The 27507-nt window shown below is 42.3% G+C and overlaps 2 protein-coding genes across 2 annotated transcripts in view; both read right to left on the minus strand.

Annotated features, from left to right (window-relative positions):
* Positions 1-1221: 1221 nt before the first annotated feature.
* Positions 1222-6061, minus strand: LOC115584635 (uncharacterized). The gene is made up of 11 exons (XM_030422185.1): positions 5939-6061; positions 5676-5706; positions 5537-5566; positions 5260-5431; positions 4750-4853; positions 4497-4668; positions 4301-4404; positions 3711-3891; positions 3517-3620; positions 3254-3425; positions 1222-2561 (listed from the first exon to the last, which is right to left on the minus strand). Exons 1-11 carry the CDS (start codon positions 5951-5953, stop codon positions 2450-2452), a joined length of 1197 nt encoding a protein of 398 aa, XP_030278045.1. The 5' UTR covers positions 5954-6061; the 3' UTR covers positions 1222-2449.
* Positions 6062-10759: 4698 nt separating this feature from the next.
* The window catches only part of hspg2 (heparan sulfate proteoglycan 2), a 100640-nt gene continuing 83892 nt past the window's right edge, over positions 10760-27507 (minus strand). Inside the window, exons 61-89 of the mRNA XM_030422906.1 lie at positions 27230-27411; positions 26832-27027; positions 26477-26656; positions 26122-26382; positions 25821-25983; positions 25613-25710; positions 25256-25522; positions 25041-25153; positions 24806-24953; positions 24590-24706; positions 24366-24383; positions 22451-22535; positions 21340-21484; positions 21142-21244; positions 20947-21056; positions 20746-20854; positions 19945-20043; positions 19537-19758; positions 19136-19380; positions 18858-19029; positions 18624-18746; positions 18219-18275; positions 15818-15893; positions 15643-15721; positions 15223-15270; positions 14859-14929; positions 14661-14744; positions 14243-14346; positions 10760-13572 (exon numbers count right to left, since the gene is read on the minus strand). Coding sequence (XP_030278766.1) covers positions 13400-13572; positions 14243-14346; positions 14661-14744; positions 14859-14929; positions 15223-15270; positions 15643-15721; positions 15818-15893; positions 18219-18275; positions 18624-18746; positions 18858-19029; positions 19136-19380; positions 19537-19758; positions 19945-20043; positions 20746-20854; positions 20947-21056; positions 21142-21244; positions 21340-21484; positions 22451-22535; positions 24366-24383; positions 24590-24706; positions 24806-24953; positions 25041-25153; positions 25256-25522; positions 25613-25710; positions 25821-25983; positions 26122-26382; positions 26477-26656; positions 26832-27027; positions 27230-27411 — 3848 coding nt within the window. The 3' untranslated portion in view covers positions 10760-13399. The remainder of the gene's footprint in view (positions 13573-14242; positions 14347-14660; positions 14745-14858; positions 14930-15222; positions 15271-15642; positions 15722-15817; positions 15894-18218; positions 18276-18623; positions 18747-18857; positions 19030-19135; positions 19381-19536; positions 19759-19944; positions 20044-20745; positions 20855-20946; positions 21057-21141; positions 21245-21339; positions 21485-22450; positions 22536-24365; positions 24384-24589; positions 24707-24805; positions 24954-25040; positions 25154-25255; positions 25523-25612; positions 25711-25820; positions 25984-26121; positions 26383-26476; positions 26657-26831; positions 27028-27229; positions 27412-27507) is intronic.

Here is a 27507-nt window from a genome sequence, read left to right on the forward strand (position 1 = left end):
TGAAAGAATAACACAAGTATGGAGGACTTTTTGTAACAATTTAAACTTGTTTTTTAATACAAAAGCTGTCGAGCAACTATTTCACTGAAATTATTATTATTATTATTATTATTATTATTATTATTATTATTTGAAAATTCAGACCATTCATGTAGCTGTGACTGAACATCACTGTAAGTCCCTCTGAAATAAATACATGTTAAGCTATTTTGTGTTTTCATGCCAGCAACATTTCCTCTTTTACGTGAATATCTACAAATGACAGTCCACTGTCCTTGTGCACCAAAAATAAGTTGTTGTCAGCTACTGTGGAGGATGATTATAAAACACAACTGACTGACATTTACTCTTGTCAGAGTGTAATATGGTGTGTGAGAGTAAGGGTGTCATTTGCACCACTTTTTGGAAATAACCAGTTTTGTCACCATCACTTCACACAAATCATTCAAAATGTGCCAAATGATATCTTGCACCAGAAAATGTTGATAGGCCTTTCTTTTTCAGTCCCCTAATTACCAGGTATTTACCTGGTAAATTCATGGTAACACAAAAGTGTTACTAGGTAATTATCAATGGTAATAAGAAAGTAAATACAATGAAACTATGGCCAAAATACTGGGCATTTACCTGGTAACTATATGGTAAATTATACCGTGTTATTGGGTAATTGCTAGCTATTTACCCAGTAAATATATGGTAACAAAAATGTGTTACTAGGTATTGTATTTACTTTCTTATTACCAATGGTAATTAGCTAGTAACACTTTTGTGTTACCATGAGTTTACCAGGTAAATACCCGGTAATTAGAGGACTGTAAAAGAAAGGCTTACCTATTTCTACAATTTTTTTTAAACATATGTTGGTATGTTTGGTCAGCACCATCAATCTTGAAATCATAGCACTGGGTATTGGCTGTATAATGAAGGAACATATGGGACCCCTTAACAAACTGTTGGGGAACATGAAATAAGTATAAATTAAGAAGACTTGTGAAAATCAATCCAAGAAAAGACTAAATAAAAACACAGCCTGTGATTCCGCATTTTAATAGAGTCTCTGCGGCTGTCAGCACAATCTACATGGAGTTTGCTTTTGAAAATCAATCACGATGATCACTTAAATTTTATTTTATCCATGTTTTGGAGAGAGAGAGAGAGTAAAACAGTTGTGGCCCAGGTCCGGAAACACACATGAGTGGAATGACAGCACTTACACATGACTGATCTGCAGGAGAGAGGTTTATTTTGTCCACATGTAGAATCTCCTCTATGAATGAGTCACATGACCTGATGCTTACAGTAACCACGTTAATCCTTGTTTTTGTGTGTGTGTTGATACTCAGTTATTGAATGACATTTCGTCTCTCTGAAGTATCAGGACACGCAGGCTACTTCTCCTCTTCTGTGCCTGTTCCAGTCCAGCCCGCAGCAGATTCAAAGCTGTTGTTACAGGAGTGCTTTTGGGCTCTTTCGAAAGGTTATAAGCTGATTTTTTTCCTCCTGGGCTGTTAGAAGCTTTGTAAGTAAGCCTGGCATTAATCAATAGGAGTTTGGACACACTGAGTCATGCATTTATTCTACTCTCACCTAAAGTGTGTCCTGCAAAAATGAGCCTGCAGGTGACTTTTAACTGCCAACACGTGATTTTCTGAAGAAATATCCAGGCACCTGGTAAAAAAAAATGCCATTTTGCAACCTCAAACTACCCCTGCTTGACAGTAATATAGGCAAACACTTGATATAGCTCTTACTTCCTTATTTACATGAACTTTATGCATATCAAATATTCAGAAATAAGCACTTAGGTGAAAACACAGACTAAGAATGAATTGAATAAAACTACACAAACTTCAGCATCATTTCCAAGTTTGTGGCTTTACACATTGATTTGGGTACACGGTGCATCAGTCATCTGGAGACTGGCATGTAGGTGGCTCAGGAAGAAGAGAGAGTGAATCACTTGTCTATATGATCACTCATTGGCTGTTGCAGGCTCTAGGGCGGGCATATAAGCTCACATCTGCTCGAATAAGCTGTCAATCAAACGCTGCTATCTCAGCATCTTCGGTATAGACATCCACACCTGTGCTTACGCCATTTCTATGTGCACGTCAAGAAAAAAGATGCTGCAACCCTATTTGTAATTAAACCGGACTTCCTGTTTTCTAATAAAGATGGCTGGAGACTAAATGTATGCATTAACTTGACACATGAAGACCCTTTTACAAGAAAATGTGTGTGTTTGCTCTCTTTTCCATGTCCTGAGGAGAGACTGGCACTTATTTTGGAATGAAACTTAATTGTTCCACTAGATTTACAAGAGACAGCACACTGTACAGTAACAAACACTAAGAACGATACAGGCTGATGGTTTCACATACTGTCTTGGCGGTTACCACACATCGTGCACTGACAGTAAATCCTCTAAAACATGTTGACCGCTGAGTCGTCACACTGAGCAGAAAGCCAGTGGGCATGTAAAGCGGACCTTGTAGTCTTGACAGCGGTTTCCACCGGGCTGCTCAGCGTTCACGCAGGCGAAGCCACGAGCTGCGTCGTACCTGCAAAATAGACAACAAGCTAACATTAAAGGGACGCTCCACCAATTTGACACGCGCACGTCAGCTCACACGTCTCGAGGAAAACTACTGAGCTTGTGAAAACGTCAGTGTAATACTAAATCACTCGAGTACCATTTAAAGGAATAGTTCAACATTCTTGGGAACAGTGTTGCACCATTCTCCTAAACAGCTGATGTGAAGCCCACGAAGCCCAGAGAGCACAAATTTATTTTTTAAAAGACAAGATTTACACCTTCGACGCAAGGCCGAGTTTGCGCGCCTTCTTCGGACGCGGTGCACGCTGTCGCTTATAGCTTAGCAGCTTTCAGTGCAGATTTCAGTTTAAAAGAATATAATAATGTCTGTCAATGTCTGGGATTCTGGAGACTTTGTTTTTGTTTTAGTTTCGGTTGTCTTTAACAGTTTAAAACAAGTCCTACATCCACTTCAGTGTGTAGAAGAACGCTGCAGCAACATTTTGTTGCGAAAATTCAGAAATGTTTGTTGACGACAAAACTTTACCTGACTTTCCATCAGCACGAGATAACGACTGAATTTTCATTTTTGGTTGCACTCATCTTTTAATGATATCTTCACATTAAATCCCATCGTTATGTGCCTCTGCAGAGACACTTTGTTTGTCTGATATCACCGTATTACTCTTTAACGTTCTCGTGTGTCCTCACACTCACACTTGGAAGACGTCACCCGTCTGGTGTGCAGGGACTCCGGACACCGTCATGGCTTCGACGGCCACAGGCTGGGAGCAGACCTGACTGGGATATAGCGTCTGCACCCGGAGGAGGGTCTCGTAGTCCCCCCGCCTTGTGGGGTCGTCCAAGTCGAACCAGCGTGTCCTGCAGCCTGTCAAACAGTGAGAAGACATTTCCATTTTTAATTCTTTATTATTTCAGACATCTCTGTGGTCCACATTTGCACCGAAATGATTCCTTACCTTGACAGAAGTCTGAGGGACAGGTCAGTATCACCTGATAATCCTCACACTGCTTGCTCTTCTGTCTCCCATTGATGCATGCAAACCCAAAGGTGACATCGTAGCTGGGAAACAAAAGAGCAGAATGAAGCACTCGTGGCGAAAGGTTGTGTAACATCAAACCCGCATGATGACAAAATAATGTGTTTTTTTACGAGAGGAAGGTGTCTCCGGTGTGCTTGGCGGAGATTCCGCTGGCCGTCTGGGCTTCGATGCTGATCGGGTTTCTGCAGACTTGACCCGGGAAAGTCTTCAGCAACTGAAGGATGGACTCCACATCGCCCTCCTCTGACGGGTTATCACCGTTCAGCCAACGCGTTCGACACTGATCCGACACTGAGGGGAAATTACAAATGGAAATGTGTTGGTTAAAAATGTATTTTTGAGAAGAGAGGGACATTGTTCTTACCCCATATTTATATTAGATTTTGGCCTTAAACCATTACATTTGCTGGATAAACTGTTAATACATTTTCTTTTAAAGCATTTTAATTGTTTGATAACTATTGATTAAAGTTTATTAGGTATATATTTACCATCTGTTAATGATTGTAATGTAATCAGTGCTCTATATGAATAAATACTTCACGCTGCCAAAATAGAAAATATACAAACTTTCTTTACACTTCTTTAGAATTAAACCTGCATGTTATTGTGGATATTCAGAAATAGGATGATGAAATTATTCATTTTATTATCATTTTCACTTGAACATGTTCGGTCCAAAAAAAATGAAGACATTTACCTTGACAGAACTCTTTCGGACAGGTAAATCTGACTCTGTAATCTTCACAGCTCCTGCTCCCCTGATCTGCGTTCGCACAGGCAAACCCATAGGTGGCATCATAGCTGCGTCAGAGAGGAGAGGAAGGTGATGAGACGACACCAAACATCCCCTCCTCCTCTCCTTCATGTGATCCGACCGACGTTGTCAAACTCACTTTAAGAAGGCGTCAGAGGTGTTGGAGGCGGGCTCCCCAGAGACGGTCTGGACCTCGATGGCTATCGGCTGCTGGCAGATTTCTCCCGGGTGTATTTTTTGGAGGTCACTGAGGACCTCGTAGTCTCCGTTTCTCGTCGGGTCGTCGTGATCGAACCAACGAGTCCTGCACTCTGAGGGATCAAGAGAAACCCACATTTGAAAGCTCAACTCTTCAGTGGGTGTCATGTTGTGTCATGGCGGGTTATACATACCTGAGCAGAACTGCCCGGTGCAGGTGAACTTGACCTTGTAGTCTTCACACTGTCCCAGTTTCTGCTCTGAGTTGAGGCATAAAAGTCCCTCTGATGCACTGTGACTGCAAAATATGAGCATCCCATCCTATTACACCTTCATTCATAAACAGAATCTGAGACTAATCAATCTATGGTTGCCTCATTATTATACGTGGTACCTCAAATTAGTTCATTCCATCGCATGAACCATCAAATAACTTCAACAACTCACATTGGAACATACAACATCTGAAATATAAGTATGTTTTTTCTGTTATATTGAAAATACCTTGAGGTTGTTTAGTGCAATGAGCATTTTTCAAAGCTCTGTAAGCCTTAAAAAGATTTATTTCAGTGGTAAAACATGATGATTAGACTCGTGTCGTACACAGAAGGAGGAAATCAAACAGTTTTTCGATCAGACTTTGTGTCGCATCATCAGTCATCGATCATATATTCATTCAAGTACTGTGAAAGTGTCGTCTTTACGTGTGGAAGGTGTTCCTCGTGTACTGGGACTTGACTCCAGAAACCGTCTGAGCCTCCATGTCCACGGGGTTCGAGCAGATCCTCGTCCGGTGTTTCCTCCTCAAGTCGCTCAAGAGCTCCGAGTCCCCGTCGCTGGAAACATCCCCCTCATCAAACCAGGCTGTCGTACAGGCTGCAGAGAGGGAGGTTCAACCTTAACAATGTGCTTTATTTTTTCTTTTGTTAATGCGTCATTTCTCAAAAGATTCAGGCAAAATAATAACAATGTAGAGCTTACTTTCCAATGCAGTGGCAAATAACTGAAGGTCTGGAGAAAGAAAACGTCTTTGATCAGTTATAAATGTTGTTTTTGTGTCTCATATATAATTGTTTGTATGAAAAAAGAATAAATCAGTCTATGATTTTGATTATATTACCTGACGCTATAAGACACCAAACTGCAAAGCTCTTAAAAAAAAAAAAAAAAAAAAAAGTTAACAAATTCTCATACATTGAATAATATATCACAAAAAATACATTTATTTTGATCATTGATGTGGAATATCATGTCTATATTATGGTATGTTCTTTGTTTTATTTATATTTTTGGACAAAGTGAGTTTGTATCAAGAAGAGGAAATTACATTGATGGATGAAAATAGTTAAATAAAAAGTATAAAGAAGTATAAAATCAAATTACCTGAAAGACCAGCATGATTTCTTTATCCAGTAATCTTCAGGAGAGAAAATATAAACATCCACTCGTTCAAGCTGAAATACAATGAACGTCTCTGACGAAGTTCATGTGGAGAAGAGTCTGTTGATGGAGGGTTCTGTGTAACCAACAGGTTTGGACATCCTGCGGTGTATCAATATCTCTGTCTTGCTGCTCCTCCCACAGAGGCCGAGCCTCACAGTTACTCAGTAATCACTTACAGGTAATTGAGCAGTTAGCAGCACCACAAACCCACTGCTGCTCCAATAACTGTTCATGTTTTTAATGTTTTTTTTTTCATCAAAATGTGCCATATTTTCAGTTTTTAATTTAGGAGAAATTGTCATTTGTCACAGAAGCCTCCAGGTCATGTCACCCATTGACTTGAAATCAATGGCCAAATGGTTAAATGAGACACACCTCTTCATTGAATTTAAGTGCTTTTTTATTTTCCCTATAGCTTCCAGGTCATGTGACTTATCTGCAAAATGACGAGGACCCAAACTCAGAACACTACTGCAGGTGGGTTAAATGTGTAATTCTAGTTTAAATCATTAAAAAATTAGCTGAAAGTATCAACATTAAGTGAGGAAGTACATATTTAGACATTTTGTCAGAGACATCTATGTGTTGTGTTGTAGAGATATCTACTGAAGTTAGCATGCTAACCATCAAGCCCCTAGCCAGTTTGAACCTCAAGAGGTGATAGTTCAATAATTAACACCAGCAACTCTCCCCTGGTGCTCTGAGCTCCAATTAGCAGTCAGCTGATACGACCGCTACCTGCACGGTTAATGAGCTTACTTAGCTAAAGTTAGCTACAGTTAGCAGCTGTTAGCGGTTTCTCTGCTGATATGCTGCCTCTTTATTCGTCTGCTGTATGAATTCATCAGGGGGCCAATTCTTGCACATGGCACCTTTAAAAAACAAAAAGCGAGCTGTAATGATAAGCTGAAAGGCCAATCTCACATTCAAGTAACAACACTGACAAAAACAGTCAGGGGAAAATCTCCAAAAAACAAAGAGAACAAAAAAATGGCAAAAGGCAGGAAGTGGAAAGTCACAACAAGACACATGAGGGCGAATCCTACAAAATAAAACAAAGGTTCCCCTTCATTCATGTCCGTCTTTAAAAGCAATATTCAGGGTCGAATGTATCTGAGCAGTTTCTGATATGCATTTAAAAATAGGTTATCCTACTTTGTTTTCATGATGCTCTGTGTCTGACAAACATACTTGTATTATATTCCCCTCCTCAGCGGTGTATAATGTTCAGTGATTATGTGACACATCCTTCTGTAAGTCTAAACTTCATCGTAGTTCGAGGGCGGGAGGATTTAATCACAGTCACTGAGGCTCAGAAAGAGAGAGAGAAACTTGACCACGCTCTTCCTGTGTGACCTTGACAACCATGTTTATGAATATCTACTATTTAAAGGTGCACTATGTAGATCTGATTGGTAGATTTTTAAGTCAGAAGAGAAAGATCTTCATTGACTGATGTTGTGAATGCCTTAACGAACTTAATAAATAAACAGTCCTTCAAGGATGACACAAGACTGTTTTACTTTTTTATACGGTTTATATGTGGCGGACCCTGCCACCTTTCCAGCTTCAAACATTGTTCTGGGGGCCCTTTTTTTCCTCGGAGTACAGCTTGTTTCTACAGTCTGTATTATTACTTCATTTATATTGTGTAAATTAAAATTCTACGTTTGAATTTCTACACCAAAAACTACGTGGTGCCCTTCAATCTAAACGATCACCTAATAGATTCAGTCCTGTGTGCTAAGACAATAAAAATACAACTTATGAACCAAAAATAGATGTGTAAACTTATTTCCGGTGTCTGATACCCAACTTGAAGGCTCGTGTCTCGCTGCCATTCACTGGAAAAGGTCAGAATGTCACATCCAGTCCGTCTTTATTATCCTCTGGGATGGCTATACTGTAACTTGCACAGTGAGGGTGAAAGCTTATCTCTGGAAAAAGTGACTATAGAGTGTGTATGGATAACAATTGAGGTGTTTACCAAATAGCGAAGCCCCCGGGTCCTGCCGTTAAATGTCACTGAGAGATAGGTGTAAAATAACCCGGATCGGTGTAGAATAACTGCGACCTGCACGACGCCGTGACACAACACACCCAGAGGCAGGGAAGTGAAGCGTCTGTGACAAGAAGTGACCGCAGGGCTTCACTGTGACGGAGATTCGATATCAGGCTGCGTAACATGAGCGATTCAGGTGTTCAGATTGTGTTTATTTGCAATTATGATGCTAAATGTTGGCAGCGTATCTCATGGGATCTTCTTTATGCTGTGAGGTTGATTTTGTAATGACACAGCATCCAAGAAACACGAGAGAAACGTTAACACAGCTGTTAAAGAAAGGAGGTCAGTGAGATGATCTTGGTTCAGTTTGTGAGGTAAAGGTTTGCTAAATACCTGAATCAGTCCAGGTGCTTCCACGCCTTCAGCTTAGAAATGCTTGAAAAGTCGGGATTTAATTTTGTGAGAATGTACCTCAGAGGTGGGAAGAAATGGAGTAAAAATATATCTTTTACTTTACTTTGCAGTTTTTTTTTTACTTTCACTCTCAACATTTTAACACAAATATCTGTAGAAAACAGGTTCCTTCATTTACTATTAATGCATTTTGAGGGGAATCACTGATCAGTTACAACACAAATCCTGCTGATTCTTCCTCTAAGTTGAATAGTTTTTGAATTATATTAACGACGTGAGGTTCATGCAGAAATGTCTGTGCAAGGGAAACCTTTAACTTGTTTTATGAGTACTTTTCAGAGCCTGTACTTTCAGTTAAGAAGTTGAGTCAGTGCTTCCACTTTTACCAGATTCTGTTTTTATACAAGCCTCTGTACTTCACCTTGTGTAATAAATGTGTGTTTTTCCACCTCTGTTGGACATCCAGTTTAATTTGTTGGACTTGCAGGACACAGGTTACCAAATGAAGGACCACAAATCGAAGCAGCAGAGAGCGTGATATCCTGACTTTTACTCTCTGGGATGGGTGTAGCTATAGATTTGCTGGCTCTTACACGTCCGTCAATGCAATTTTACCATTTCTTTAAAAACAGCACACACCAAATCTGTAACACAGGTCGTTAAATAACCCTGCTGGGGTTTTTTATCGACTTTAGGAAGCCGCCTCCAGAACCATTAAAGACGTTTTACAATTCTTTTCGCTAGATGAATACCAAGAAAACTAATAGTGATTTAATAAAATTAAAAATCATATAAACACGAGACACGACATGACAACAGGAGATGTTATTTTTTAATATATTGAGACATTGAACATCTACTAAAAACACACTAAGAGACTCTTCTTTCGTTGAAGCCTCCTAGTTTTCATCTGCATTTAATAGTGTCTTCAAAAGTTCATTATTGATTTAGTAATAAAGGTACAAAAAGGATCATAGTGAGGAATTTCTTTGATGTGTAATCGTGTAAATTGTTAATTCTGACATATGACAGATCTGTGAGGCCACGTGTTCTAAACATTCTGTTACGTAAAGGCACAAAAGTTTGTCTGTGAGTGTGAAAACTAAGACACCACGAGCCCACCTGTCCCCTGAAAGAAGATCAGCTCTCATGTTTGTGCGCAGGTCGACCCCCCTCTGGCTCTGAGGGGGGTCCCTGTAATCTGGTTACATAACTGCCACCTGTTGACGGCGCTCACATTGTCCATTTTGCTTCAGGATGAAGTGTCAACAGTCGCTCAGGGATTCTTCAACTATACACTTTTGTACTATGAAGTTATGTGAACCCCTGGTACAAAATAATCATAATGTGCATGAACGTGCATTACTGTTATTCAGCTGTTCTGTATATAAGCAGTACTGACAACATAGTTTTTGGTAACATTTTAACATTGACGTACCCAAATAATGTGAGTAGTTATAAAGTTAAGGAGCGAGTGAGGCATTAATTAGGAAAGACCAGAGTTACCGCAAGTCCTCATCAGAAATACGGCCTTGTATATATATATATATATATCGACTGTGAAAGCAGCTTATTATGACTCATATTTATGTTTCCCCGTAATAACAGCAAGAAAGGAGGAAGTCAGCAGAAGAAGGAGAAAGAGCAACGAGCCCACATTGGAAAGAGGTTTGGAGATGGATGGTTGGGTCAAGACCACTGTTGACGTCCCATATGAAAGTGGAGACAACGGTGAGTTATTTTTAAGCTCCTGTTTGTAAGAAAACTACATTATTGAGTCGCAATCCCACAAAAAATAAGTAAAGATTATCAAGTAATGAACTCGTGAAGAAAAGTTGTCAGTGTGTCAATTCAAAGATATTTATTGATACAGTCTCTCGCAGTTTGTAGTAACTCATTGTGATCCAATATATAGTCTTCAAATCATCATCTTTATTCAGGAATCAGTCGTTAGTGCTTCATTCCTCACTCGTTCATCAGTGATTACTCACCTTTTGTTTACCTACTTACCAGCACTGGTAAGTAGGTAAGATGCACCTTGTATTCTTCCATCGCCGAGGTAATTTAACTTATAAATACAGTAGACTCTGTAAGATGAGAAGCACTGGAGTCATGGGACAGGTTTATTTAGAAACCTGATTTGGGTGTAGCCTCCACAGGGGAACATTTGGGTCTTAACTTTCTTAATAGGCAGTGTAATCGGACCGTGTGCAGGGTTTACCTGCGACAATGGATCATTTGGGAACAATGAAACGATTTAGTTTAAAAAAAGTCTCCATCTTGAAAAAAAAAACATCCCAGCAGAGAGCAGAGCAAAGAAAGAAAACTCACAAGATTACAAATAGCACATGAATTTTGTCTTTAATTAAGAAACACCAAGGGGCAGGGGGAGCGTCAGGTCCTCCTGACACGGACAATATTTCATCTGGTACAATTTCATTCATTTAATCGAGTTATTCGCTTTTTATTTCTGCCGGTCATAGGTGAAACAGTAAAAAAAAAAAAAAAAAAAATCTAAATAAAACTTTCCATCATCACTAAAAGTGCACCTTTCATGTTTCGCAATGGCGGTTTCTTGACAACTTTGCATCGGGCGTGTGTGTACAGTGTGTAAATGAAAATCCAGTTTAAGAGCAGGAGCACAACAAGGTGCGCACACACACCATCGTTCTCTGCTTCAGTGTCCTCAACTCGGACCACGGCAGCGGCCCCCCTTCCATGTTCATGACACATAAACACGAGGATAGCTTTCTGCGGAATTACAAAACTGTACTGGTTGTATTTGGAGTCTAAGACTTTTTTTTTTTTTTCAGAGTGAATAATAAGACCAGTTTCCAACCGTTTCACCAGGCAGTTCCAGTCCAGGCGCGTATCAAAACCTTTGCTGGAACTTCGCTGATGGTTTCTGAAGACCTTACCAGGAGAGGGGTGGTGGGTGGGGGGGCCGTATTCAAACATGAAGGGGTAAAAACAAAAGGGGGGATGTGGGAGGCAATACACAATAACCAGAGGAGAGAGAGTAGCAAGCTTCTGTTGATTGCTCTAAAACGGCAGAATAAAGCCTCGAAAAAAAAAACAAAAAAAACACAAGAGCGATGAAAAAAAAAAAGAAGAGGAAAACGAAAACAAAAAAAAACATGAAATAAATAAAAATGAAGCAACTCTAAGAGAAAGGATAGTGCTCATTTTTAGGATATTAATACAAATGTTTTTAAGCTTACAAAAAAAAGAAAGAAATGTGGAAAAAGCGATCGTGCCGTCGTGGTTTTTGTGGGGGGTTTTTTTTTGGATTGAAGGTGGGGCGAGCATGCTTTTATCAGAGCGACACGGCGTGGTCACAGCACCTGCAGGAGTTTTTCCACTGCACGACCAAAGAAAAAAAAAAACACTGTCCTGACTGCGTCCTACTGCTGTTCGATGAGTCTCCCTCTGCAGAGAAAACAACCCACAGAGCCACAGAGCCTTCAGAGTTTTATAGCTTACCGAACGGTCACTAAAGCTACCAAACCTGAAAATTAAGTAACATCTTGAGGCAGTTCTGGGTTGACCCTCCTGAGGAAATTGGATAATGACACACAAACACTCACACACACACACACACACACACATACACACACCTGAATCCATACTGGGGCTGAAAGAAGAGCGACCGATAAGAAATGGAAGCAAAACCAACAGATTTACAAGCATTCACACACACACACACACACACGCATTCTCAACTGATAGAGATATCTACCTGACTGGCAGATAGTTTTTTTTTTTTTACACACATAAAACATTATCTTCAACAACCACACATTAAAAAAAAAAAAAAATTACACCCCTTTTTTTCAGTTCACTGTTATTTTTGAGATCTACTCAATCTGATAAGGCTGCAGAGGCAACAGATCGTGCCGTATTCTTATAAAATCAACCTCAAATGCCATGCATAACGACAACATGTGACACCGGCGCGTTAACTGTTTTATCTAAGTCATTTTTCTACGCGTGACAGACAGGAAACCGTATGACTATGTGCTGTTTCTTCATGTCTGACTGTAGCACCAAGGTTTCTTTTCTTTTTCGCCATGAAAAAAAAGAAATACGACGACAGACACAAGAAGACACAAACAGCGCCTGCGAACGACCTGCGGAGCGAAACAAAACCAGCCGAGCCGAAAGCGGCGGCACGTGGAACATCAAGCGGTTTGTTCGTTTTGTATCTGACGACCTGAGTTGTGTGTACTGAAGCTGCATGTGACCGTGACCGCGTGCGCTCCTCTCCCATCAATTTCTTCTCTTTTTGTTTTTGTTTTTGCAAAAAGAACTGCAAGCATGCTCGCGCGCGCCCAAAAAAAAAGAAAAAAGAAAAAAGAAGGTTCCTCTACAGAAGTGAAGAAAGAAAGGCCTAAACATCTTCAAGTATTAATACAGTTAGGCCTATAAAAAGCCCTGGACACACAGTATTAGAACCCAGAATAAACTCTAGGAAAAGTTGAAGAGCAGTTATGGTTAGTTTGCATGTTTTCCCCCACAAATATAATATATATATATTCATATGTATATAAATAAAAATTCAGTGCTGTAAAAACATCTCCAACTCCATAGGATCTGACCCATCGTAGAAGGCCTAATATGTTTAACTCTTACTCTTCTCATGGCTAAAACTACTGCTGGAAGTATGTAAACTGTATTGAGTTCTCCGGTGTTAATAGTCCTTCATTGAGAATACAACACTGAAGAAGAGAAGACTTTGTTAATATCATTTTTTCTGTTTCTTTTTTTGGTTTTACTGCACACAGAGAAACATCATATCCTGTTGTGTCATCTTGTTTTTGTTATTTTTTTGGTAGCAGCAAAGCACCAAGTTTGTGTCAGCCTCTTTGTGTGTAAGTCTCTCTGTGTGAGTCTGCTGCGTGTGTGTGTGTGTGTATGACATCACTCCATAGTCTCTGTGTGTGTGTTTGTGTGTGGGTGTGTGTGTTTGTGCGCGCTGCGATCTATGAAGAGCACGGCTGCACGTTGATGCCGTGGGCTGCGTGGGCTTGCAGGTCGATGGCCTGGGCCGGCTGCTGTCCCGGCCGGGCGTTCATCAGTGTCAGGTTCCTCACGCAGCCCGTCATTCCCGCCGAAAACTTCCCTCCCGTCATGGCGACCATGTCTGGGGCGCCACCTGTCACAGGAAAACACACACACAGGACGACAGGCAACCATTAGTAAACTTCCTCTTTTGAGATTTGGACCTACAGATATGTCTTGAGGAAAATTTGTTCCCGGATACAGTTTTACGTAAATGAACCAGCTAGAAAATAAAAGGTAAAATGTGCAAAATCGATGCCCCTGTTGAGTAAACTGTGTAGATTGCTAATTAAACTGAAAACACCAGCAGCAAACTCACTTGAGCACCTTCTGTGTTAGAAAGTTAAAAAGATTGGTGTAGCTAGCTTGATTTGTTAGCATTTAAATGGTTTAGCTGCTGTTGCAAAAGGTTATAAAGTGACTCAACAGCAGCTCGCAGCAGTAGTTTTATGAAGAAAGATGCTAGCTAGCTAAAAAGGCTGTTACTTAGTGTGTTTCACCACTTTTTCATCTAAATTAGCTAGCCGCACACTCCCTTGACGGCTCTGCACACACAAACCTTGGACTAATTGCTGCCATGTACACAGATATATATTCATCATATGAACATGAGCAAAATAGGGAATTAAATGAGAAAAATAGAGAACAGATAATTGGTAAATGTGTCTGGAGACCAAATAAATATAACTTTAATTACGTTAAAGTAACTAAATAATACGACATTGTCTGTTAATGTGACGTTGCCACACTTTCAGCCCGCTCACCCAGGTATATACTGCCTTTGGTGTTGACCATGAGTTTTCTGCCCTTAGACTGTCCATGAAGCGCAGCTCCTCCATCAATCTGGATGTATCCATCTTTTCCAGTTCTGTGAGAAAAGGAGAAAGGTGAGGAACAGCGGACACTGAACAGGCAGAGATATATCTGAAAATTGTTCCAGGGGTAATATAACGATAATAGTAATAAAACACCTTCATTGACGGACTCCTGCCTGAAGTTTTACCAACCAAAACACTGCTATTACTTTAAATTAAGTCCCAAACAGTGAATGGGATTCCTGATTTCCTCTCAGTCAGACACACCTGTTATTAAGACTTAAGTGGTGTGCAAGAACTTCTAATGCTTGCTTTGTACATTTACATACAATGTGAGACCAAGAGGCTGTAAGCTATCTAATCATACCTGACTGCTGTGATCTTATGCCATCTCCCGTCGTTTATGGACTTCCTGGACAGGATCTCTGCCTCTCCGCTGCCCAACTGGTAACTGATTATCATACAAATCATCTGCATTACTACAACATTTACACAAGGTTAAACATAGTAATAATAATACTCATCCAGATGTCATAAGAATTACGGGGTTAAAAAGCTGAGTCACCTGAAAACAAGGTGTCCGTTCTGCAGACCGAGGCTGATGAAGTCTTGGCCTTTGCCGTGCGCTCCAAGCTCCTGAAAGTAAACATGTTTAGTCGGCGGAGGAAGAAGATGTGACTGAAAAACATTGAACCGCTGACCAGCCGCACTGTGGTAAGTTTCCTCATCAAGTGTTATAATAGCAAACATGAGGCAGTGCATACAGATCACTCAGAACACTGCATTGTAATAGTGAGACAACAGAAGCCGTCGTGCACATTCCTCCAGAAAAATACCTTGTAATTGTTCAATATACATATTTGCATGGAAAGCACACGTCATGAAAACATGCCAAATAAACAAGGAGTGTCTTGTGTTTGAGTGGATACCTTTTTACTAGCATGCACCTTTCGCAAATTGCGTGCACCACTGGTCTCCTGAGGAAAATGGAGGGCGAGTTAGAGAAGCAACATGCATTTATTTAGTGGTGTCAGATCAACCGGGCCGGCAGCCAACATGCCCGACAACGTTACAGCCTCAGCAGCACGAGTACGAACTGAGACAGTGTGATGATGAATGCGAGTGAAACACTGAAATCAAAGAAAATGCAGTTTCGTGTCAGTGATGTATTATCAGTGTTATGAGAACATTAATGAGTGTCACTTCTTTACAGATGAGGTAATGGTGATGATTAAGAGGGCCGAGGTGCAGCAGCAAAGTTATGGTGAGGATGGAAAAAAGGTGGAAGGGAAGGATGTGAGTGTCGGGATTAAACCGTGGCTCAGTCCAGAATCAGGACCAGGACTCACCACTCCCTGCCACAGGATCAGGCCCTCCGAGGAGCCGGTGTTGATCTCCAGCTCAATGGTCTCTGGCGAGTCATGGGCACTGAAACAGAAAAAATAACAAATTGCACCCTCGATGGATCGTTACATCACGAACTCCTAAGAAGTCAAACAGCGTGGAAAAGCAAACTGAAGTTACCTTCTTGGGAAAATGGATTTAGGAAGGGCAATGTATCCATCGTTGTGGAAATGAGCTGCGTACTGGTAGGGCGAATCTACGAAAAGTGTAGAAAAAACAAATCAGAAAGACGTTTGAATAACAGCAAGGCTGCTGTGAACTTTTCCCCCTCACTGTTATGGTGCCCTCCAGTGTTGAAAGCATGGAAGAAACCCTGTTAATACAGGCTTGTTAGATGGAACAGTAGAAAGAAATCACCCTGAAAGTTGGTGCTGAAAACTTAAACATGTTGGAACTTTTAAAAGGGAAAACAAGACATTATTTTTCCTACATATGAAAAGCTGAGTTCATTAACAATAAAACATACTTATGCTCAGTTAAATACCACCAGAGGGTTGGTGATTCACCTGGCTGACTGCTCTTTTATGAAGCACATTGTAGCTTATGAAAGGTAACGTTACCAGACTTTAGATAGATATTTACCTTCACCACCAACTTAACACTAAGACTTGACATACTTCTGCGTATCTGATACTACCGAATGAAAACTGCTGACTTTTCTTGTGCTACTGTTATGCTAAACTTTAGCATGTTAGATATAAATCCAATAAAGCAAAGAATCAAAATTTAAAGGGATGTTCTGGTGTAAATTTAATCCATGGCCTAAATCACCATGAAACTGTGTTAGACTCCCTCTCAAGAGATCAAGTTAGCAGACCGCTAATTTGCAGAGTTTATCAACCTCAGAAACGACCGCACGACAACAATACACTGCAGTAAATGGATCCAAATATAAACCGCCACCAAAAAGCCACAAATAATGCTCAGAAAAGCACCAAACTTCAGCAACAGTACAAATAGGGTCTCAGCACATAGTCCGGGGCATCTAACCTCCGCTAGCTTAGCTGGATTTCTACTGGGAAGCTAAAAACAGATTTCAACTCTTCTCCATCAGCTTCCGGGTCGGGGAACTCAGATTACCGAGTGTGGTTAGAAATGCTCAATTCCGTTCTTTTCCCTGTCCGCTCTCGATAATAACTGTTATAAACTGGCAGGTAAGACACATATGAACTTTGATTGCTTTTCCATGGAGTCATAATCATACATTTTCATCCATGAGCCGCGGAACTCTACTGCACTCGGTAATCGACTCGTCGAGACTTCCCGTCAACAGGAAGCTGCCGCAGAAGAGTGGTAAATTTAGTCAGCTTTTCAGTAGAAATCGAGCTAAGCTAACAGAGTTTTAATGCCCCAGACTATGTGCTGAGACCCTATTTGTACTGTTGCTGAAGTTTGGTGCTGTTCTGAGCATTATTTGTGGCTTTTTGGTGGCGGTTTATAGTTGGATCCATTTACTGCAGTGTATTGTTGTCGTGCGGTCGTTTCTGAGGTTGATAAAACTCCGTAAATTAGCGGTCTGCTAACTTGATCTCTGGAGAGGGAGTCTAACACAGTTTCACGGTGATTTAGACCATGGATTAAACTTACACCGGAATATCCCTTTAACATAAAGGTTTTTGCTTAACTTGCAATGTTTCTTTTAGACTGGTAAGTAAATAGCTGTTGATGCTATTGTTGGCTCGCGACTGTGTATTTCCTTTTATCTTACAATAAGGAGTGGACAGCCCAAATGTCTGGTGATATGCTGCCCCCTAATTCGATTGGAGTAATACAATTCCAAAACAACATACGACCCAACAAGACTCCATGATGCAAACTCAGACGACAAATCTCAACAACACATGAGTGTGTTATTTGCCATTCCTCACACACACATTCCCCTTCGCCATCTCTGACCTTTCACAGAGATCAAACCGAACTCGCCACGGGTCCATGCACAAACACCACATAAAGTACAGCATATGCTTGAAAGCACATCTCAACTCTCCCAAACGCCACACACCACCACTGTGCTTTCAACAGACGGCTGAAGTTGTTAGTGACAGCGGATTTAATGTTCCGGACAGTTTCAGAGAGAAAAAACAAGTATCATTTCGTGTGTTTTCTTGTTTTGTACAGGACAGGCATTCTTCAAGGAGACAGAAACAGGATTTTATGTTGTGAGTAGCCGCCTTACAGGCACTGACACGACGGTAGAGGAAAAACAAAAAACGAGGGGAATTCCACATTTCATAAAGGTCCAAAAACATGGAGCACAAATCAGCAGATGTCCCGATATAAGTCTAACATCCGTCTACCTTTTAATACAGATGCAGAATTCCCCTCTCCCAACTTTCCAGTGGGGATAAGAGCCTCAGTTGAGTACAGACGCATGTTTTGGTTTGTTTTTTATGCGCGGACATGTGTTAGGTGATAGACAATCTCAGGTTGAGCTTGGAAGGGACACGGGGCCCCATCGAGCTCAGACGGGCCCCTGTTAGTCACGGTCGGGTCAGGCAGGCTGAGTATTGAGATACTGTACCATTTGCCTCGCTAGCTTCCACATTCCGCAGGGCCTCCGGGAAGCTGGAGACCTGGCCTGTGTGTGCAGGATATAGCCACGAGAGTGCAGGGGTAAGAAAAATACGTAATCACTCAGGGTTAGACCCTCCCAGCATGCAGTGCAACGCTGGGAGTGAACTGTCTGATGTTAGGAGGGCTTCCCACTGTGAGGAATGTGGGTCACATGGGCTCGTTTTCTGTCTGTATGTCGAGCCTTTCTGCTTTGATTATAAATATCTTTGTCTATACGATACAGTAAGTGACATTCAGAACTGCTTTTGGACAAAATTGCATGCTTATAGTCACAATAATCACATGTTTTGCTCTTTCTGGCTTTGATTCGATGTAATAATTGGCGTTACTGGCGATGAAGCGGCTCACTTACTTTCTTCACAGTTCAGGCCCGTGTAGCTGGGCGAGCACACACACTGGCCGTCGACGCAGCTGCCGCCGTTCTGGCACTGAAGGTCGCTCTGGCACGCGTCTTTAATCACCTCGCAGCGCTCACCTGCGGGGTCACGGGGTGAAAGGTTAAGGGTCAAGCTCACACCAAAGGCTGGAAGAGTTCATAGGGCTCAGACGTAATACGTGGAAAGTGACTTCAAGCATGAGCACGAACCTTCAGATCCGTCCTTGCAGAGGCACTGGTACTCATATTCGCCATGCGACATGCAGAGACCGCCGTTGAGGCAGGGCCGGCGGTCACAGGGGCTGTTGTCCACGCACTTGCGGATGGATCTGCTTTCTGTGAAGCTGTAGGACAGATCCACCTTCTTGTTGTTGATGGAAACCTGAGCAGGCGATTGCAGACAAGTTTAAGCCACCACATAGAGGAAAATATCAATTCGCTTTTGTTATGTTTCTTAGCAAAGAGAGAGAGAGAGAGAGAGAGCTCACCTCTCCGATACATCCCTCAAACATTTCGCTGACGTTTGCGGGCTTAGGCAGGAGTTCCATGTTGGGGACGCCTCCCAGGTACATGGGGGTGTGGATGTTGAGGCCCTGGGCTTTTCCTGGAGACGTCTTCCTCTCCACTGGGCCCTGGTCCACCCTCAGGTGGCCGGCCCTCTTGTTTCGCTCAGCCACGACTCTGTGCCACTGGCCCAGAGTGACGGGCTCTGGACTGCGAAGGATGGCCTGGCCTGGAAACCAAAAAAACAAACACAGAAATTTAAGATTTATACGTTTTTTGCAACTCTCTCAGTGTTAATATGAGCCTTTCTAACACACAATAGCTGTATATACATGATTCATACACTTTTTCTGAAACCATGATGGATTTTTTTGGGATACTTCACCTGTGCCCAGTTCATATCTGAACTCTACATGTCCCTCCACCATGGAGATGGCCACAAAGTCCTCCACCTTCATTTTCTTCCCTCCACAGAAGAACATCAGGCCGTCTCTCTCCAGGGGCTTGAACTCCACCTCGACACGCAGGTCGTCATGGATGTTTGTGAGGGGAGGATAAGCTATGTACGACTCGTCACCATCAAACAGCGGAGTGGTCACCAATTCACCTGGAGCAAGTGAGTGAAGAGGAAAATGCATTAAAATCTAGAACTTCTTCTTCAGGATAATTCATTACATCTTGATACAAATATTGCATATCTTCCATAAATTATTGTGATGACTAGAGTAAAATAATTTCCCAGTCTGGGATCATTAAAGTAATTCTATCTATCTATCTAGCTTCGCCATCTTACCATCCATGCATTTGTTTCCAAATTTGCCAAGATGGCAGCGGCAGTCGTAGCCCAGGCCGTTAGGCCGGTTGATGCAAGTGGCGTCTGGTCCGCAGGCCTCTGTGGGAGTTCAGGTCACAAACAGAGACATAAATAATCATTTTACAATTTAATTATTCAGTGTGTCTTTAGGTATCAAACACAGAAATCAAAGACATTTCTGAGATTATATTTAACCAAATTTAGGAATTATTCTTTTGATGAAATTATGTATGAATGCAGTTATTAGAGTGAGTTAGAGTGGTGACTTTACATTCTGCCAACATGCAAATTTACGGTTTTGAGTTACGTGGTAGGTTTAAAGATTTTAGACAAATGTGGACTTTCAAACAGAGGAGCTTGATTCATTTTGATGAGAGAAATGAAAAAAAGGGATAAATAAAATTTGATGAAATGGCTTTTTTTTGGAATTCAATTCATATTCATGACACAGAATTTAAAAGGGTCATTTTACACATTAAAGTGTGTTTACAGGTCTTTAGTTAGCATAAAGCCTTTTATGGTTCCAGCAGAATCTGCATGTAATCTGATAAATTCCCTCCAGTGATGTCACTCAGCGTCATTGTTGCATTGTGGGAACAGGTTTTTGAATAGTGAAAAGTTAGAAGAATTTTTAAAAAAGCGTGGACAGCTTTAAAAAAAAAATGTAAGAAAGCCTGAAGAAACCCTGTTATTTACTTATGAAAATAAATAAGTGTACTGTAACTGAGTAAATAGCGACATCCAGGGTGATATATCTGAGTGCCCAGGTGGAGCTCGTACCTGAGTGGCAGTGCAGGGATGAGTGGTGCTGGCAGTTGCTGCCTGTGAATCCTCTGGGGCAGCTGCACTTATACAAGCTGGCGTCCGAGTCCTCACAAGCTCCTCCGTTCTGAATAACGACAGGGAAAATATTAACTGGCTATTAAAAGTTACGCACAAGCCAAATATAACATATGCATTAAGTGGGTGGATGCAACTGACCTGGCACGGTTGGTCCTTGCAGGTGGGGCAGTTTGTGACGCCAGTGGAGCTGCGGTCGAGGTCTTTGAAGATGACTTCATCTCCTTGGATGATCAGCTGACGGATACAGCCTGCAGAGCAGCAATATCAAATGAGTACAAGGCTTTTTCTCCATCCTAAACTTCCTGTCTTGGCGTAAACTAAGCAATGTCTTACCAACAAAACCAGTCTTAATGCCAGCAGTTTTGGCAAGGGCTGTGTAGTTGGGGTAACCGCCCACATGCAGCTCCTCATTGAGATCCAGGCCCTGGAACTTGCCCTGCGGAAAGGAATTGCACATGTGTTGAACATATTCCTGACATAACTAAACTGAAATGCACATGTGAAAGTAGTAGTTCGCATTGACAGAAGTACCTGTGAGCTGCCGTTGATGGGCTCCCCTCCATCTACGATGATGTAGCCCAAGGTGTGGTTGCGATACAGCTCGACCGTGTGGAACTCCCCCAGTTTGATGGGGTTGGGGTCGCGTATGGTGGCCATGCCGGATCCCACGTCAAACCTGAGTCAGCATCACAGGTGATTAAAAAACGAGATTATCGTGCTGCGCTTCTTAAAGGGATATTCCGGTGTAAGTTTAATCCATGGTCTAAATCACCGTGAAACTGTGTTAGACTCCCTCTCGAGAGATCAAGTTAGCAGACCACTAATTTACGGAGTTTTATCAACCTCAGAAACGACCACAAGACAACAATACACTGCAGTAAATGGATCCAAATATAAACCGCCACCAAAAAGCCACAAATAATGCTCAGAACAGCACCAAACTTCAGCAACAGTACAAATAGGGTCTCAGCACATAGTCCGGGGCATCTAACCTCCGCTAGCTTAGCTGGATTTCTATTGTGAAGCTAAAAACAGATTTCAACTCTCCTCCATCAGCTTCCGGGTCGGGGAAGTCCTGACGCGACGATTACCGAGTGCGGTTAGAAATGCTCAATTCCGGTCTTTTCCCTGTCCGCTCTCGATAATAACTGTTATAAACTGGCAGGTAAGACACATATGAACTTTGATTGCTTTTCCATGGAGTCATAATCATACATTTTCATCCATGAGCTGCGGAACTCTACTGCACTCGGTAATCGACTCGTCGGGACTTCCCGTCAACAAGAAGCTGCTGCAGAAGAGTGGTAAATTTAGTCAGCTTTTCAGTAGAAATCCAGCTAAGCTAGCGCAGGTTAGATGCCCCGGACTATGTGCTGAGACTCTATTTGTACTGTTGCTGAAGTTTGGTGCTGTTCTGAGCATTATTTGTGGCTTTTTGGTGGCGGTTTACATTTGGATCCATTTACTGCAGTGTATTGTTGTCGTGCGGTCGTTTCTGAGGTTGATAAAACTCCGTAAATTAGCGGTCTGCTAGCTTGATCTCTCGAGAGGGAATCTAACACAGTTTCACAGTGATTTAGACCATGGATTAAACTTACACCGGAATATCCCTTTAAAGTTAGCAGAGAGAGTTTAAACCGACCTGAACTCCAAGCGGCCGCCCACAAGTCCCAGAGAGATGAAGTCTGCTCCTGTGGTCCTTCTCTGGCCGTTGTAGAGGATCATACCTACACCACGAAAACAAAATGAGTGAGTACAAGTAAAACCTTTATCCTCGAGGATTTCCCACGATAATATCCATCTTAATAAGTCAATAAATCGAGCAACGTTATCTAAACAGGTGGGATCTTAGTGGAACAATATCATTTGTTCAGTTTAATCTCAAAATATTATTTTTGCAACGTCCCGGACATAATCGTCCAATCCCACAGCTGGAATTTTTCATTAGTGACTTGTTAGGATGGACATTGTTTTGTGATACACAAGCTCAACTCTTTGAAAGCTGGATGGGGAAAGCAGCATGCCATGGTGAGGCAGGTTTACAGCCAACCAAAGCCAGGTTATAACCGCGTCGCCTCATCTGGGCGTCACTACCAAGTCCTCCTCCTTCTTCTGTCTCCACATGCTGGGAACACATGCTTTACATGAGCCACAGAGGGAAGTGGGGAACATGCCCTCTACCAAGTCTTTTCTCTATCACGGGCGATGAAGAGGGGGAGTAGATTGCATAAATGTGCAACACAAACTTGACACATAATAGTTTGGATCACACATTTAGAACAGAAAGAGTCAAGCGTTTATCAAACAGCATAAGCTGCCATTCAATATGAAGAATAAGAACATGTATTATTTGTTCATTTTCACCAAATATCCTTCACCAACTTTGACTGTCTCTCTTTACTTTCAGAACTGATCTATGAAATTATAAAATCATCAACAGAAACATGTGTAGCTTTGCATTATTTTCTGGTTTAGCAACAAGTAGACTGGAATGTAAAAGTAGGGTAACACTTTATTTTACAGGCCTTGAAATTTCATGGCAAGTAGGAAGTAATTACCAAGAAATCCCCAAATTACCACAATAATAACCTCAAGATTTATTGGAACTGACCCTTTAGTATTTAATAACAACATTCTGCTATTTTTTCAACAAGCAGTTAATACATATCTGGTTTTATTTAATAGATTTACAGGAGAACTTCTGCTTAACTTCTGCTCATCATTCCATTTTAACTTCTGAACGTAACTGCTTAAGGGAGTTGTTGCAGCTTAATATACAGCTAGTCAACTGAAGTACATCTTTTAAACACCTACTTTCTCAACAATCAGTCAGTTGAGCGTTGATTGTGATTTGTATCTTTTGTTAATTAGCCTTTTTGGTGGCTAACTATGAAAAAAAGAGTAATTTAGGAACATTGTTTCAAAGTTAAACTGATCTGCTGAAGTGATAAAGATTTGTGAAAATGCCAGTGACAAACAAAACAAACTTGAACTTACTGACCTGGTGAAGTTTGATACAAACTAATTGAACATTAAGCTGCAACAACTCACTTCAACTTACAACTTAAAATGGCACGATCAACACAAGTTAAGTCCAAACCTGGAGTTTCCTGGAAATTTATTTCAAATTATACCAGTTATTTATCAAACTCTTTTGGGAAAAATACCAGATAAAATTATCAAATTATGTCGGTGTCAGTTCCAATAAATCTCGGGGTGTTTATTTACAAATATTGTGGAAAAATAAATATCAAATACGTTACCGATTACCACCTGCTTACCATAACAATTTGCACCGTTGTAAAATGAAGTGTAACCAAAAGTAGATTTGTAATCAAGCTACTGCAGTGTTGATGACTGACACTAAAATGCTTTTGCGATCATGACCGAAAAAGCCTGTATGAGAACAAAGGCCATGCACCATCTTTCACAGCCTCTAAATACTCATCAGCTCTGAGCTGGATGCAACATGTGAAAGTCTGATGGAGCCAAAAAAAAAAGCAGAACTGCCAACGTTCACTCTTGAGTTCCTGTGGTTCTCAAGCACTGAGACTCACCGGCGTACAATATGAGACCTTCCCACCACGCGGGTGAGAGGGGGAGAGGTGAGGGAGAGAGGGGAGGGACAGAAGACGCAGTGAGATTATACATGAAGAAAAATATGACAAACATAGAACACAACATAGTACAGAAAGCATTAAGAGTCAACAGAGAAAACAAGTGTCAAATAACAAACTATATCATTTAACAGTCAAGCTAATTTGAGGTTGTACTTCCTTACCATCAACATTATCCGGTCGGAAGTTGATCTTAATGCTGAAAGCTTTGTAGGCATTTTTGATGGTGGGCAGGGTGAGGTAGGACAGCGGCTCCTGGGCAAAGTACGGCATCACTCTCTCTGAAGAAGGCAAATAATCTCATAGTTAGATACCTGTAGAGTTCAGAATCAAACGTTTTCTGTCATTCATTAGCTGCACTCTTCGGTCCGCAGACTAACCGTGAACTTGAAGCGTAGTGAAGGCTTCCACTTTCCCTTGTTTGTTAGAGGCGGTGCAGACGTATGTCCCAGAATCATCGTGGGTGACCCGAGGAACCGTCAGCACGTTGACGTCCTGGACGCACTTCGGAGCAAGCTCGCCTTCCAGCTGAACACAGAAGCAGACGGAAGCGAAATCAGTATCGTGAATGAAATCAGCATCAACAAACAGTTTATTGAAATAGATCTCGGTTACCTTGGACCACTTTATGTCGGGTACAGGGTATCCTGAAGCCACGCAGGGAAGGACTGCATCAGACCCGACTGTCACCTCCTTCGTCTCGGGCAGCGCAGCAATTTGAGGAAGGGCTGTGCAAAGAGAAAGGATTTAAATGACGGTGGATGGACAGATAACAGGTAAGTCAACGTGTTTTTGTACGTGTGATGTTTTTTTTTCTCTTGTGTACTCACACTGGACATTAAGGACCACCTGCGACTGCACTGAGCCTACGTCGTTGGTGGCCGTACAGCGGTACTGCCCTGCGTCGGCCTCCGTCACCTGCTCGATCTTCAGCATGCCGCCCTTCACCATGATATGAGCGGGAAGAGACCCACCGACCTTACTCCACTGAACCGTGGGCTCCGGGTCGCCGACGGCTTGGCACTCAAACTCCACAGAGTTGCCGATCATCACCGTCTGCACCGAGGTGCGCACGTTGATCATCACCTTCGGCAGGGCTGTGGGAAATAAGATAACGTAGAATGTGACATTTGGCTTTGATGAAGCTGGGTGTACACACTCGTGTATATGCGGTGAACGCAACAGACCTTGGATGGTCAGCCTGGCGGTGTCCTGAGCCTGACCGTACACACCGCTGGCTCTGCAGATGTAAACGCCTTCATTGCTCTGCTCAAGGTTCTCAATCCTGCAGAGAAACATTCAATTACGCGTATGAAAACAGTTTTTACTTCACATATTTTGAATGTAACATATTCAAATATTCAAATCTTTTAACATGTGGTGTGTATGAGTCACCTGAGCACACCGTCCTTGACGTGGTGGTTCGGTGGCAGGGCTCCTCCTTCCTTCAGCCACTCAATCTTGGTTTCTATACCGCCTGCTGCCGAGCAGGTGAACTCTACAGCGCTGCCCTGGGCCTTAACTTCAACCTGGGGTGACACGCGCACTGCCAAGGGGGCTACAGAAGGGACGGATAGGGACAGGAATTAGGTCATGCGGTGGCGTTTTTGCGCTGCATGTCTGTCTTTTAGTTCCCATTTCGAGCTAATCACTATTAATAACATGTCAAACTTTGTCAGATTCTCAGCAAACTTACATCTGACCGTGACTTTAGCGACCACTTCGCTGTTGCCCACTTTGTTGCTGGCCACACACTTGTAGCTGCCGGCATCCTCAGCGGTAGCCAGGTTGATCTGAAGATCCCCTCCGCTAACCTCAGCTCTCAGGGGCAGGTTTCCATCCAGCTTGGTCCAGGTGTACGTCAGAGGAGGGGTGCCATGGGCCAGGCACTGCAGCCTGATCACCTCCCCGACCCGCACAGCCACGTCGTCAGGCACAGAGGTGGCATAAGGAAGGGCTAGAGAAAGGAGAAAATATCGTTTTTTAGGGGGGGGATTGAAACAAAATGAATGCATTGAAATGGCAGCAAACACTAAATCCACAGCACTCACTCTCTACATCGAGCATGACGGTGACTTCAGTGGTGCCCATGTTGTTGGTGACACTGCAGATGTATTCTCCAGAGTCTTGGCGGCCCACGTTGGGCAGCACCAGGGTGTTGTTCACCACCTTGTGTCTCCAAGGCAGAGGAGAGCGCAGCTTGGACCAGGTGATTATCGGGGATGGGAAACCTACAAAGGCAAATTAGAGAACAATATTCAAGTTATATGCTCAGGTATTTATTTTTTTTCATATTTCATTTCTGTAGCCTTCACATACATGGCAACGTGCCACGGAAACACGCATCATCTATCATTTTTCAAGGGAATTCCAGCTGTTTTAATTCGATTTTTTGGCCATCATTACCGTGAGCGTCACAGCGCAGCATTGCATTCTGTCCCTCCACCACGATCATCAGCGGCTCGGGAACAGAGGCCCGGGGCACTGTGGGCACCTGCGAACTTCCCTCAACCACAACCTCCACCCTCGTCTCAGTGTTGCCCTCGTTGTTGCGAGCCGTGCAGACGTACGTACCGCTGTCTTCTGGTCGTGCGACCAATATCTGCAAAATACGAAATGATCGATACATCTCAGCATAAAAAAATCAAACACGACATAAAAAACAAAACAGAGCGAAGCTGATTTCAGACATCAGCTTCACTCTCGAAATCTTTAAATAGCAACACTGTGCTGGAAACTGGACCTGTAATGGATAACTTAAACTGTTCCCCAGACGCTGACGGCGTTATAAGATGTATCAGTACCTGCATGACCGCGTTGGACTCCATTGGCACGGGGCTGCTCAGCATGGTCTTGCGGTTGCTGTCCAGCCTGTGCCATGACACTGAGGGGCGGGGCTCTCCTGACGCCTGGCATTCCAGGTTAATGGGTTCACCCACCCTGACACGCACAGGTCCAGCAGGGGTGACGGTGGCCACAGGAGACTCTGAGGGGAGCAGGTACAAAGAACACATATTGCTCTGTATCTGACCAGCCACTAGAGGGAACACTCCACTCAGAGGTTTGTGAAGTGATCCATGTG

The sequence above is a fragment of the Sparus aurata genome, chromosome 7 (genome assembly GCF_900880675.1).
Source record: "Sparus aurata chromosome 7, fSpaAur1.1, whole genome shotgun sequence".
Classification (NCBI taxonomy): domain Eukaryota; kingdom Metazoa; phylum Chordata; class Actinopteri; order Spariformes; family Sparidae; genus Sparus; species Sparus aurata.

Coding starts and splice junctions, on each gene's coding strand:
- LOC115584635 (XM_030422185.1), bottom strand. Junction 4,405..4,496: donor ACCTCTGACGCCTTCTTAAA/GTGAGTTTGACA, acceptor TCTCTGACGCAG/CTATGATGCCACCTATGGGT. Junction 3,426..3,516: donor TCCCTCAGACTTCTGTCAAG/GTAAGGAATCAT, acceptor ACTGTTTGACAG/GCTGCAGGACACGCTGGTTC.